At 42.0% G+C, this 14,515-nt stretch overlaps 1 protein-coding gene across 15 annotated transcripts in view; it reads right to left on the reverse strand.

The window, feature by feature from the left end:
- The window catches only part of CSPP1 (centrosome and spindle pole associated protein 1), a 178,579-nt gene that overhangs the window by 96,620 nt on the left and 67,444 nt on the right, over nucleotides 1-14,515 (reverse strand). For all 15 annotated transcript variants that reach the window (XM_073330932.1, XM_073330936.1, XM_073330945.1 and 12 more), the window contains 2 exons: nucleotides 3,333-3,505; nucleotides 1,691-1,809 (listed from right to left, as the gene is read on the reverse strand). In XM_073330932.1, coding sequence (XP_073187033.1) covers nucleotides 1,691-1,809; nucleotides 3,333-3,505 — 292 coding nt within the window. The remainder of the gene's footprint in view (nucleotides 1-1,690; nucleotides 1,810-3,332; nucleotides 3,506-14,515) is intronic.

The following is a 14,515-nucleotide window of genomic DNA, read 5'->3' on the forward strand; positions in this document are numbered from 1 at the left end:
CAAAAATATCCTGGTGCCGCACTAATTAATGCTAACCTTATGACAGTCCCTATTATGGCTGCCTTTCCTGATGCTTAGAAACCCCTTTGATCATGCTGATTCTGATGAGAATCCCAGCTATTTGCTTTTCTTTGTTCACACCCGTCCCATTGTTCAAGAAATTGGTGAGGAGGCATGCAGCATGATTACGTTACTCTAATGCTGCTGCTTACTAGATTCTTCCATCTTCCCTCGACTTAGGTGATGTTTACACTAGAGACTTTACAGCGGCACAACTGTACCGATACAACTGCGCTGCTGTAAGTTGTCCCGTGTAGCTGCTCTATGCCGACTGGAGAGAGCTTTCCCATCGTCAAAATTAAACCACTCCCAACAAGTGGCAGTAGCTACGTCGGTGGCTGATGCTCTCCTGATGATCTAGCACTGTCCACCCAGCGCTTCTGTCGGTGTAACTTATGTCGGTTGGGGTGTATTTTTTTCACACCCCTGACCGACAAAAGTTTTACTGCTAAAAGTGCGAGTGTAGACATAGCTTAAATTAAAGCTATTCTTCTTGGCAATAGTTCTAAAATAAAATCTGAGTATTTAGACTTTGAAATACTGGCTCTTAAACCAAAAGCTTTGCTCTCAGGAACATTTTCCAGAAGGAGCACTTGCGGAAAGTAGTCAGAGAGCAATTAATGTGCATAACACGCATTTTCAGAAAGCTGCCACATTCAGGACTTGAACTTGCAGTACATGGGTAGTGCTGAAGTTCTATGGGCACACAATGTCAGCTTGAGTCATCCACTTACTCTGACCTCAGGTTGCCTGCAAACCCTCTCGTATGCAACAAACCCATCCTGCTGCATTTGCACCAGTGACTTCCTTTGGCTTATCAACTTCACTCAAACTTCCTCAAAGGGGTGGGGCAATTTTGTACAATAGCTAAAATCAATCCCAAGCAGGTGACAGCAGATTGAGAAGGATCAGAGCCAGAGTTTGAACCCCAGGTGTGTAACAGTTACAAGAACTATAAAATTATGATTTTTTTTATGAGGGCAGTATCTTGGAAGCCCCTTGCTCACACAACTCAAATTTGGACCACTAACACCATTCCCATCTCAATGGGGCACAGCTGTTTTCAAGCCAATCCAATTATTCATATGAATTTTAGAGCACTTATATAAATGTCTGTCAAACAGAAAGCTAGTCTTAAACTTAACTATAGCTATTGGCCCACTCTAATGTCAACATAATGTAAAGAAACTGTGCTTACAATTTTTTAAAATAAAAAGAATCTGTGGCCTCAAATGTAACTGGATTTCTTGCGGTAAAATTTTCATAAAGAAAATTCTACCATAAAGCAATGGCTCAGCATTTATCACTATCTTAAAAATACTTCAAAACCATGAGCAGTTAGGTTTCACAGTGAGAAGAGATTTTCAGTGAAAGTCAATGGACTTGTGCTCCTAAATCCCTCCAGCACTTCTGAAAGTCATCCCCCACAGTTGATACAAATTGATTTTTAAATCCACTAGTAAATATATTTGTGTTATAGGATATTTTCCTTCATTTTATCTATTTTATTTAGCTACCAGGACAATCTGTTCTACTTCAAACTGTTATTTCTCCCTTTGTTTCTTCTTCCATTCAGGAAATAACTTTTTGCTTCTATTTTGGTTCATTGATTGCCAAGCAGTCAACTTACAGTATGCAAGATTAGGATCCAAAGGATTTCTAGCCCCATAGAAATAGTATGCATCATCATAGGGAGTTCTGTAGTTGTCTGTCAAAGTTGGGGGTGGAGGTGGAGGCAGAGGTGCAATCCTATATCAAAAGAAACGAACAAGGCCTTTTTTTATATTTTATTCGGCTACTAAATGAGAAAGCAGGACAAAAACAAAATCAGATAAGTCACTGTATGGGAAAGTTCTAGAATTAACTCAGTTAAGACTTCTCACTGAAGACTTGGTTGTGCCTTGTAAGCACACCCCTGAAGAGCACTAATCAAGCAGTCCCTGCACAAGACACATCCACGTGCACAAGGGCTGCAATCCTACTTGACACTTACGCAGGCCAGGTGTGGGTAGTGGGAAGGTTTTTTGTACCCTCCCTATATTGCTCAACAATTTAAGGTCCATGCACAATCTGGTCCTCAATTAGGACTGTTTATTACACAGTCTCCAAATGAAACATAAGACTTTGAGTCCCCATTTCTTAAATTTGAGATTTATATCCTTTATGTCTCATGTTCTAACAGGGAAACAGTAATATATACTTTTCTCATTTAAAACATAGAGCCTCAATTGTGAAACTGTACTGCCTCAATTTTTATATCGCACACTCATCTCACTTAAATGCCCCACAACATGCAAATGCCTAGATAGACGTAATAAATCTACAATTCATGACTAACTCCATGAAAACATTCACTAAGAAAGTGTTATGATTTTCACCAATACAGCCTCCCAAAATTTCTCAATCAATAAGCATGTCCAAAAGAAAACAAAAATGTACACCTGAAAAAGATTAAGGCCATGTTTATACTACAAAATTATGTTGGCCTACCTTATGTCAGCTTACAGCCACCAGAGTTATTAAATTGCTTGTGTGCACACACACTTGGCTCCTTGTGTCGGCGGAGCGCATCCTTACCAGGAGTGCTTGTACTGATTGTATTGAAAGTGTGGGGCACAGTGGGACAGCTCCTGAAGGCCACTAACAATCAACTAAGCAATGCAGTGTCTACACTGACACAACATTGACCTAATTACATCAACCATCACTCCACGTTGTTCAGGGAGATGGCATTACTATATCAGTGTAGAGCGGCACTTATGTCAGCAAGAGCCAAATTTAAGTGAAGAAACTTCCACAGCTAGGTTGACCCAAGGCAGCTTACGTCGACCTAACCGTGCAGTGCAGACAAGCCCTCAGTCAGTCAGAGAGACAGACAGAGAAAGAGAGAGCGCGCACAAACAAGTACGTGTGTGTGTGTGTGTGTGTGTGTCAGTCAGAGAGACAGACAGAGAAAGAGAGAGCGCGCACAAACAAGTGTGTGTGTGTGTGTGTGTGTGTGTGTGTATATGAATAAAATGAGGTCTAGAGAAATAAACACATTCATTAAAAGTTTATTATTTTATCTAGATAATTTTTTTCATTAACTTAAAAAATAAAAATTTGAAAATATTTGCTTTCACTCTTAACTAGCTATTAGAAGTGAAAGGAAAAGCACCACAATGGTCTGCTTTGCAGTCGTTCTGAAAGGTAATAATCCGTGTAACCGCAGAATTTCTATCTAACCAACTTATCAAACATACAGTCACAAAATAAACATTATAGACAAGCACCTGGGAGCCACTATTTCACCAAGGGTGTTGGATAATCCTCTGTGAAAGTCTTCATTCACTGGTGAAATAGTAGGTGCAGGTACAGGAGTTTGGAAAGCTACTCTGGGCCTTTCAGGTGGTGCCTTCTCTTCAGAAGCTCTTTCTGTCAAACCAAACTGCTTCAGTCTGTTAGGCTAAAGATAAAAAATATGGTTAATTTATTATGTCCATAGCCGTAGATATTTTGAACCTCAATTGTGTACAGTGCCAAACCCTCCTGTGCCCCTCAACTGTCACGTTTCTAGTTGTTATAAGCAAATGTACATGTCTTTTTAAATGATTTTTTAGTAAATGAATGAAAATTTTCAAGATAGATAAAAATACAAGTAAATCTACATTTACACGCTTTCATAGTGTCTCTAAAACCAAGCTTTTGTGGATTTTCTAGGAAATAAATGATTGCAATGTCCAGAATACAAATATTTTCAGTGGTCTATACTAGTATCTAAAACTGCCAGATTTCTACATTGACAGCATTTTCATTCCTGTTATGGTTAGGTAAATTCTTGAAAGAATGCTTCGAAGAAAAATACTAGCTCTGTAACAGTTCAATTTGCAAAAGAAATAAATATTGAGACTTAACAATAAACATTTCAGAACACTAGCAATTAAAGAGAAAGGAATAGGAGATATTCTTTGTTATATTTTTATTAGATTTTCAAATCAACAAAGAAGTTACAGCAATTTTTTTTCAAAATATAGGGTGTCTGTTATATATCTAATTTTAAAAAAAAATGTTTATTGATAATTGGTAGCCTCAGAAGAAAAATGAAGGTAACATGCAAATGCAAAAAGCATGCAAGCTAGTTTCAAAACTATCCTAATACACCCAAAAGACATTTCTCTACCAGCTGCTATGCACTTTAGAAATATTTTCATATTTTTTTAAATGACCTAATTAGTAGAAAGTAAAGATTATTCAATATTTCAAAAGAAAAACTGAATTTATTTAACAATTTTGCTGGTCATTAACACCAAGGTGCTTCGCTAAATGTGCATTTATGGATCAACCTGTGCCAGCAGCTGTTGAATACTACATAACCAACTGTGTATTATATAACCAACTTGGTATATAAGTATTTGAGATAGCAGCAATAGATTAGATGTTTACCTCCTCATCACTTAGCTGCAAGACAGTATATACAATGACATTAGTACTCATCTATTTATGAACAGAACTGGAGAATTCAGGTGTAAAAAAATGTATTAAATTCTTAAAACCTGTTAGAATTTAACATTTAAGCTTATCATATTTAACTTTAAAATTACAAGAGGTTTTTATCAAACAGAAGATTTCATTTGCACATCTTTTAGTTTTAAATTAATTACAAAGCATTCTACACTCTTTTCTTCAACGGTTTTTTACCTTTTCGTATCTTCATCAGTGGCATATTTAAACACCCATTCACACAAACATGTTTGTTGAGAGTTGTTCCCTATGTGTTCCCAGAGCCCCATACCAAAGTTATCAGGTCCAGATTTTAACACAGCAGCATCTTTTATTTTACTCAAGACATGGCTATGACACAGTACGTCTGTTAGCCATTCTATCCCTACAGACAACTTACAAATTTACTTTTTAAACCAACAGTGTATTAGGCCACGTCTACACTACAGATGCTACAGCAACACATAGTGTAGACACTTCCTACATCAACAGAAAAGGTTTTCCATCAACGAAGGTAGGCCGCCACCCCAGTAGTTAGGTCAGCCTAACTACAGCTTTCAGGAGTGTGAATTTTTCATGCCCCTGAGCAAGGTGGCAAGGTCAATCTAAATTCTAAGTGTAGGCCAGGGCCTGCTATTATAGGCATATTACACACACACTCTACTTAACTAGCGAACATTGAACTTCTCTCTGAGAGCCAATCTAAACCTAGTAATATTCAGTGGCATGGACTGCTACTTAATGAGGATAATAATTCTACTTAATTGGAATGCCCTCAGTTGAATTAGTGGTGTTCAGGTCACTGTGTGCGTCTCAGATTCATGCTGGTTGTGTCAGTTTGCTCTTACAACAAATGCTGTTCAGTCCCTCTTTAACTGTGAAACATGCAAAGAGTATGAAGTGCTTCACTACTGCAATACTCCTAGCTGCTAGCTTCCTGTTTCCACACCAACTATATTCAAAGTCAAAAAACTACATTAGCATAGAGTTAAGGTTGCTTGATGGTATGTTGTCCCCTTGCAAAACACTGAGCTGAACAAAACTCAAACTTCTGAAAACCAGGAAATGCAGAGTTAAGTTTGCGCATGCAACCTTAACTTTGTCATCTTTCAGCAATGCCGCAATTAACATACATACATTTACTCTGCAATCCTACAGTTGCTGAAATGTACAAGTGCTTCACCTCCTTTTACAATCCATTCACTCTCACCCACAGGATTCCACCAACACTGTTAAAGGACAAAAAGAAAAGAAAAAAAAAAAGGAGAGAGAGTTGCTCATCCACCATCCCTCTGGTCCCCTGGAGCCAGCAGTAGCAAACGGGAATTATTTGTAAACACTCCAGTTGCAGTCAACAGTAAGTATAAGGGAATTGTAAAAGGCTGCAAAGAGATTAAGTTGTCCACATGGTATTCTCTCTGGGGAGTTGGTTAAGTGTGTGAGTGTACACCATGATTTGGAACCTCCATGAATCTTATTAATGCCAAGGTCCAGTGTGAGTATCTGCTACGTGCATATCAAAGCATCGCTCAGAGAGGATACAGCCAAGAGCAACCTTCCTTCCCCTCTCTAGTAGTGACAGATGGAATCCTATGCGTGAGAGTGAATGGGTTGTAAAGAGAGGTGAAGAGCTTGTACATTTCAGCAACTTTGGGGTTGGCAGCATAAACATGTGTGTATTAACAGGAGGTACCGTGGCATTGCTGAGAGAGGACCAAGTTAAGGTTGCATGGACAATTTTAAGTCTGCATTTCCAGGTTTTCAGAAGTTTGAGTTTTGCCAACTAAGTGTTCTGCAAGGGGACAACATACCACCAAGCAACCTTAACTCTACATTAACACATTTTTTTGCCATTGAATTTCCTAGTAGTTGTTTTTTTAAATAGGAAAAGGTATGTTGTTAGTAAGTTAGTAATCATTTAGGCAGTTCTATGCATGATGTCCTGCAATTTGCATCCCAAGCCAAATCAGTGTGTGGTCAGCAACCCCCACATCATGCTGTACTCCTCTGTCAAGGTTCCTTCCCCACTCTGAACTCTAGGGTACAGATGTGGGGACCTGCATGAAAGACCCCCTAAGCTTATTCTTACCAGCTTAGGTTAAAAACTTCCTCAAGGTACAAACTTTGCCTCGTCCTTGAACCCTATGCTGCCACCACCAACCGTGTTAAACAAAGAAAAAGAAAAGGGAAAGAGCCCACTTGGAGACGTCTTCCCCCAAAATATCCCCTCAAGCCCTACACCCACTTTCCAGGGAAAGGCTTGATAAAAATCCTCACCAATTTGTACAGGTGAACACAGACCCAAACCCTTGGATCTGAAGAACAACAACGAATGAAGTTCTTAAAAGAAGAATTTTAATTAAAGAAAAGGTAAAAGAATCACCTCTGTAAAATCAGGATGGTAAATACCTTACAGCGTAATCAGATTCAAAACATAGAGAATCCCTCTAGACAAAACCTTAAGTTACAAAAAGACACAAAAACAGGAAAATACATGCCATCCAGCACAGCTTATTTTACCAGCCATTAAACAAAAGGAAATCTAATGCATTTCTAGCTAGATTACTTACTAACTAACAGAAGTTCTGAGACTGCATTCCTGATCCGTTCCCAACAAAAGCATCACAGAGACAGACCTTTCGTTTTCCCCCCTCCAGCTTTGAAAGTATCTGGTCTCCTCATTGCTCATTTTGGTCAGGTGCCAGCGAGATTATCTTAGCTTCTTAAACCTTTACAGGTGAAACGGTTTTGCCTCTGGTCAGGAGGGATTTTATAGCACTGTATAGTTACCCTTCCCTTTATTTTTATGACATCCTCGCTCTCCCGCAATCTTCTTCAATCTTGTGATTCAGGAAGCATCCAGAGCCATTGGCCATTATCTTTGAAAACTCATGGCAATCGGGGGAAGTCCCGGAAGACTGGAAAAAGGCTAACGTAGTGCCAATCTTTAAAAAAAGGGAAGAAGGAGGATTCTGGGAACTACAGGCCAGTCAGCCTCACCTCAGTCCCCAGAAAAATCATGGAGCAGGTCCTCAAGCATTCAATTCTGAAGCACTTAGAGGAGAGGAAAGTGATCAGGAACAGTCAGCATGGATTCACCAAGGGAAAGTCATGCCTGACTAATCTAACTGCCTTCTATGATGAGAACTGGTTCTGTGGATGAAGGGAAAGCAGTGGACGTGTTACTCCTTGACTTTAGCAAAGGTTTTGACATGGTCTCCCACAGTATTCTTGTCAGCAAGTTAAAGAAGTATGGGCTGGATGGATGCACTACAAGGTGGGTAGAAAGTTGGCTAGATTGTCGGGCTCAACAGGTAGTGATCAATGGCTCCGTGTCTAGTTAGCAGCCGGTATCTAGCGGAGTGCCCCTAGGGTCGGTCCTGGGGCCAGTTTTGTTCAATATCTTCATTAATGATCTGGAGGATGATGTGGATTGCACCCTCAGCAAGTTTGCGGATGACACTAAACTGGGAGGAGCGGTAGATACGCTGGAGGGTAGGGATAGGATACAGAGGGCCCTAGACAAATTGGAGGATTGGGCCAAAAGAAATCTGATGAGGTTCAACAAGGACAAGTGGAGAGTCCTGCACTTAGGATGGAAGAATCCAATGCACCGCTACAGACTAGGGACCGAATGGCTAAGCAGCAGTTCTGCAGAGAAGGACTTAGGGGTGACAGTGGACGAGAAGCTGGATATGAGTCAACAGTGTGCCATTGTTGCCAAGAAGGCCAATGGCATTTTGGGATATATAAGTAGGGGCATTGCCAGCAGATCGAGGGACGTGATCCTTCCCCTCTATTCGACATTGGTGAGGCCTCATCTAGAGTACTGTGTCCAGTTTTGGGCCCAACACTACAAGAAGGATGTGGAAAAATTGGAAAGAGTCCAGAGAAGGGCAACAAAAATTATTAGGGGTCTGGAACACATGAGTTATGAGGAGAGGCTAAAGGAACTGCTGTTGTTTAGTCTACAGAAGAGAAGAATGAGGGGGGATTTGATAGCTGCTTTTAACTACTTGAAAGGTGGATCAAAGAGGATGGATCTAGACTATTCTCAGTGATAGCAGATGACAGGACAAGGAGTAATGGTCTCAAGTTGCAGTGGGGGAGATTTAGGTTGGATATTAGGAAAAACTTTTTCACTAGGAGGGTGGTGAAACACTGGAATGCGTTACCTAGGGAGGTGGTGGAATCCCTTTCCTTAGAAGTTTTTAAGGTCAGGCTTGACAAAGCCCTGGCTGGGATGATTTAGTTGGGGATTGGTCCTGCTCTGGGCAGGGGGTTGGACTAGATGACCTCCAGAGGTCCCTTCCAACTCTGATATACTATGATTCTATGAATGCCAGTGCTGACAACCCCGACAGTGCACATATTTCTTTTCCCTCAGTGGTCACAGTACGTGCGCTGTCAGTTCCCAAGCTCCACACTATATATCTTCGGAAAACACCACATTAATCTGCGCTAAGATCAGGAAGTAGCCACTGGCTGCCCCGCTACTCCCACCCCCCAGAGTCTAGTAAGAGAAAGTTACTTACCTTACAGTAACCAGAGGTTCTTCAAGATGTGTGGTCCCTATCTGTCTTCCACTGTGGGTAGGGTACACACACGCTCCATGTGCCCAGAGCCAGAAAATTTTGAAAACTGTGTCAACTGGTCCACATATACACCCTGGGCTCAACTTGTGCCTCCAACCGAGGAGATAAAGGATAGGGCCAATCAACCACCTCCCCAATTCCTTCTCTAGCATGAATTAGAGATGATCCAAAGTGGAGGGAAAGGAGGGTGGGTAATGGAATATAGACAGGTACCACACATCTCAAAGAACCTCCAGCTACTATAAGACAGATAACTTTCACTACTTCTTTGAGTGCTGGTCCCTATTTGTATTTCACTATGAGTGACTGACAAGCAGTATTCAAATAGGAGAAAGATGTGAGGTTGTAGATGGCAGAGCCAAACAAAGGACTAACATTCCAAAAGATACATCAGCAGAGTAGTCTTGCACCAAGGCATAGTGTCTCACAAACATGGATGGAACTTCATGTTGCTGCCTTGCAGATATCAAGTAGAGGCACCTCTTGAAGCGATGCCATAGATGTTGCATGACCTCCTGTAGAATGAGCTCTGACCCCAAAAGGAGGGGGAAGATTAGACAACTGATAGCAGAGCAAAATACAGCCAGAGATCCATTTTGAGATTCTTTATCAGGATATAGCCTGACCCCCCGACCCGTTCCGTTAAGATGACAAATTGTCTAGGAGACTTCCTGATAGGTTTTATTCTTTGCAAGTAAAAGGTTCAAGCTAATGTGAAATTCTGAGACTACTCTGGGGGTGAATTTAGGGTGTAAACATAATTAAACTTTGTCCTTATGGAATATAGTGTAAGGAGGATCCATCATCAGTGCTCCAAGCTCACAAACCCTCCTGGCTGAGGTGATGGCTACCAGGAATGTGACCTTCCTGGATAGGAGAGACATGGAGCAAGAAGCTAATGGTTCAAAAGGAAGACTTAGTGAGTACTGAAAGAACCAGGTTCAGGTCCCATTGAGGAGTAGGCTTCTTGATAGGTGGAAAGGTCTTTTCCTATTAAGCCTTTCCAAAATCTGCAACTCAGTGGGTGTGCAAACATCAAGTATCCATGTGAAGGTATGCACTGTCTGCTTCCAAGTGGACCCATAAGGAGCTGACGGACAAACCTGATGTCTTTAAGGAAAGAATACAGTCTAGAATAAGAAGAATATCTCAGCTTCTGGGATAATACATCTTTAATACCCACAAACAGAAAAATGCTTCCACTTGGCTAGGTAACATGTTCTAATGGAATCCTTTCTACTATGAGAAAAGATGTTTTGTGCAGCTTCAGAACATGATCTCTCTAGAATCTATGAGCATCATCTAGAGTCTAGATGATGCTCATACAAAATACAGGCTCTAAGATGAAGTGGCCAAGGGTTAGGATGCTTGATTTTGCCATTCTCCTGGATCATGAGATTGAGAAATGTTGGAATAATGATTGGTACCCGAGATGACATGTGTAAGAATTCTGGGAACCAAAACTGTCTGGACCAGTTGGGGGCAATGAGAATGACTTGTGCCTTGACCTGCCGAATCCGGCACAAAATTTGAGGCCGGAGAGGTAGTGGAGGGAAAGCACAGTTCAGATGGTCTGACCATGGAAGGAGCAGAGCATCGCCCTTTGAGTGGCAACGTAGGACTCCTTTGGAACAGTATGGATTACATTTCCTGTTTGTTTGGGAGGCAAACAAGTCCCTGGCAAGGGTCCCCAATCTACCATAAATATTGTTCACCACAGAGTCATATAGCTCCCACTCATGATCAACACCAAAGTGTCTCCAGAGAGAGTCTGCTAGCACATTCTGGTTTCCTGGGAGGTAGACTGCCAATAGGGTAATCTGATTGTCGATGTACCAATTCCACAACTGTCCACTTCTGCACACAAGGGGAAGAATCTCCCTCCCTCCGGTTTGTTGATGTAAAAGACAGTCTTGAATTAGTCTGACATTATGATGACATGGTGACCTTGAATGAATGGGAGAAAGGGTTCACAAATCTTCAAACTGCTCACAGCTCTAGAACATAGATGTGTATCTGGGATGGACTCTCAAGATGTTCCAATAGGGATACATGGTAATGACTGCCCTGTCTTGTGCAGAGGCAAGAAAGGGAATACTGATGCATACCTAACATGGATTCTTCCACAGTAACAGGGACAATATCACTTTGGTGGGAACAGTCACTATGGTGCTCCTGGACCATCAGTTTGGAGCCACACTTGTAGCTAACAAAAGGTGGAATCATGCAAATGGCATGACATAAGTTCATGAGGCCACATGGCCTAGGAGAGAAAGGTGTCAGTCATGATAGGCACTTGGGGGTTGCTTATGACCTCATTTATGATATCGTTTATAGCCTGAAACCTGTTCATCAGCAGGTAGGCCCTTGCCATGACTGCATTTAAGGAAAGCCCAATGAAGCTGAAGTTCTCTGTAGAAGTGAGGATTGATTTTTCAGTATTTACACTGACCCCCAAAGAGGAGAGGAGTTGTTGCATTGTCAAAATCAATGCATGGGCCTCTTGGTGTCAGGGACCATAGGTCTCGAACCTTGGTCCACAGGGCTCTTAGGAGCTAGGCAGTCCTGACCTGCTACCTAGTAATCTGCTATCAGCTGCCAGAATAGTAGCTGAACTTTGACAGAGAACTCCTGTCCCGGGATCTGATTGGTGAAACATGGGAGACCCTGGTCAACCCCCAGTCGATCCCCAGCTTCTATTTAAACCAAGCACAGGAACAGGAAGTTGTGCATGGAACTGGGTTCTCCCTGCTTAGGACTGCTTCCCCTGCAATATTTGTTCCTACTGATCTCCTGGTAACCTGACACTGCCTGCCTCCTGACACATGGACTCTTGGTTTTGCCCTCTGGCTTGCCTTGGCTTTTGACCTCTTGGTATCTGATCCAGCCTGAGTCCCTACCCCGCTTCAACCCTTAGGTCAGACAGCCCATTCACTGGTTGTGACACTTGGCCTGACTTCATGACAAGGAGCCAGTCACTGAAATAAGGGAAAACGGTGAAACCACAGCATCTGATGCAGGCTGCTACTAGGAAGAACACCTTGGTAAAGACCCTGGGGGTGGTACCAATGCCAAAAGAGAGTATTCTGTATTAAAAGTGGTCTGAGCCTGTGTCACAGGGTCCCTCCACTGCTACCCAGTTTACTTCACTGCCTAGCCATTTCGGATGGTCTCATGGTCACAAAAGGTTGCCCTTTCACCAAGGTGAAAATTTATTCTTTTCTTACAAATTATCACAGTGTAATACAGGCTTACAGCAAAGGAAGGATTTCCCAGAGTCTTCATCCTCAGCCCAGGCTCATCCTCTGATCTTCCTTCTGACTCTCCTTGCTTCCTGTTCCTTCCACTTATATCCTCCCAATTACACCATTAGCCCAGTGATTACCATGCAGGTGCTAACAATCCCCAACAGAAAGTGTTTAATTGCTTATACCTGAACCTGCAGCCATCTTCATGCTGCACCAACATCAGATACCCAGATGTTAATAACAGTGTCCTGTCACAGCCCACCATAAATCTGAGGAAGCGTCTGTGAGCAGGGTGGATGTCCGCATGAAAGTAGGTGTCCTTCATGTAGAGAGTTGTAAACCACATGTCCTTTTCCAAGAATGGAATTTAAATTCCCATGTGACCATGCAAAACTTGTGATTGTGAATAAACTGTTTGAGATGGTGGAGGTCACCAAGTATCCTTTTTGGGTACTAACAAGTATGTTGAGTAAAACCTACTCTCTTGGTACTGAAGAGGAATGCACTCTATCACTCCTCACTGTAAAAGATATTCCACTTCTTGTTTAAGAATGTTCTTGTGAAAGTGGCCTCCAAAAGGGATGGGATAGGGATTTTAAAGGGAAAGAGACATAAACTCTATCATAAAGCCAGAATTCATAACCTTCAGCACTCATTTGTCTGTTGTTATTCCACTCCAGGTGTTGAAAAAGAGTGCTAGCTGATCCCCAAAAAAGGTGCATGGGAGTTGGGAGGTGTTGTACTTAGTGGTTTGCAGCTCTCAAGCTCCCTCAAAAACAACATTTAGCCAAAAATTGAGATGAAGAATCTGTTGTGAAAGGTGTGGCAAAGCAGGTCTTTTGAACCCTCCCCTCTTATAGGGTGGCTCACAAGATCTCTGGTTTAAGAACTGCTAACCCATCAGTTTAAGCCTGTATGATTACTCTTGACATTTTCTCTTTGGGGCAGGTGTATATATGCTCAGGGAGTGGAGGGTGACCCTGTAAAAGTGTGTAAGGACTCCTATGTCTTCTGATTAAATAAATGAGTCTTTTCGAAGGTTAGGTCCTCCCTGGGAAACCCCTGTGCATTATGGTGCATTATGGTGGCAGTAGCTTGGAATGCTGCTGCATCTACTGCTGACCGGAGAGTGGTTCCGGCAACCATTTTGCTTTCCTCTATGACAGCCTGGATAAAAGCTCTGTCCTCCTGTAAGAAACTGTCAGTAAAGTCTGCAAATTTTGAATAATTCAGGAATTCATACTTAGCCATTAGTGCTTGGTAGTTGGCTATCCTGAACTGGAGGCTAGAAGAAGAAAAGACGTTCCTTCCCAATAAGTCGAGATGCTTCCCCTCCTTATTAGTCAGGGTAGATCGGGAGTGTTATTGCCTAAATCTTTCCACAGTGGCCTGGACCAGTAAAGAGCTAGGAGCAAGGTGAGGAAACAGAAATTCTGCCCCTTTGGCTGGGACATAGTACCATTTCTCTGCCTTCTTGGCAGTAGAGGCATGGGTAGCTAGGGTATGCCAGCCCACTCTAGCAGGCTCCTGGATGGATGGCTACATTACCAGGGAATGGTATTTGACTGGAGCCGGAGGACTGAAGGGATATCCAGGAGCCTGTATTGAGGATCCTGAACTCTTCCCACAAGGAATGGCAAATTTCAAGAAAAATCCATGAAAGCATGTGGATTTTAGAGCATTTAGAACATCATCAGGAAAGACAGAATGATGGCGGGAAAGAGCCCTCTACACAACAATCTGCAGCACAATAAGTTCTGAAAGGTATGAAGTAGCCCATTTACTTCTGTGTGAGGTTCTCAGCTAAATTAGGAGGAGTCCGGTGGCACCTTAAAAACTTAACAGATTTATTTGAGCATAAGCTTTCGTGGGTAAAACCCGCACTTCTTCAGATGCATGGAGTGAAAATTACAGATGCAGACATAAATATACTGACACATGAAGAGAAGGGAATTACCTCACCATTGGAGAACCAGTGTTGACAGGGCCAATTTGATCAGGGTGGATGTAGTCCACTCCCAATAACAGATGAGGAGGTATCAATTCCAGGAGAGGCAAAGCTGCTTTTGGAATGAGCCAAACACTCCCAGTCCCTATTCAAGACCAAATTAATGGTGTTAAATTTGCAAATGA

Source organism: Lepidochelys kempii, chromosome 2 (genome assembly GCF_965140265.1).
Source record: "Lepidochelys kempii isolate rLepKem1 chromosome 2, rLepKem1.hap2, whole genome shotgun sequence".
Taxonomy (NCBI): domain Eukaryota; kingdom Metazoa; phylum Chordata; order Testudines; family Cheloniidae; genus Lepidochelys; species Lepidochelys kempii.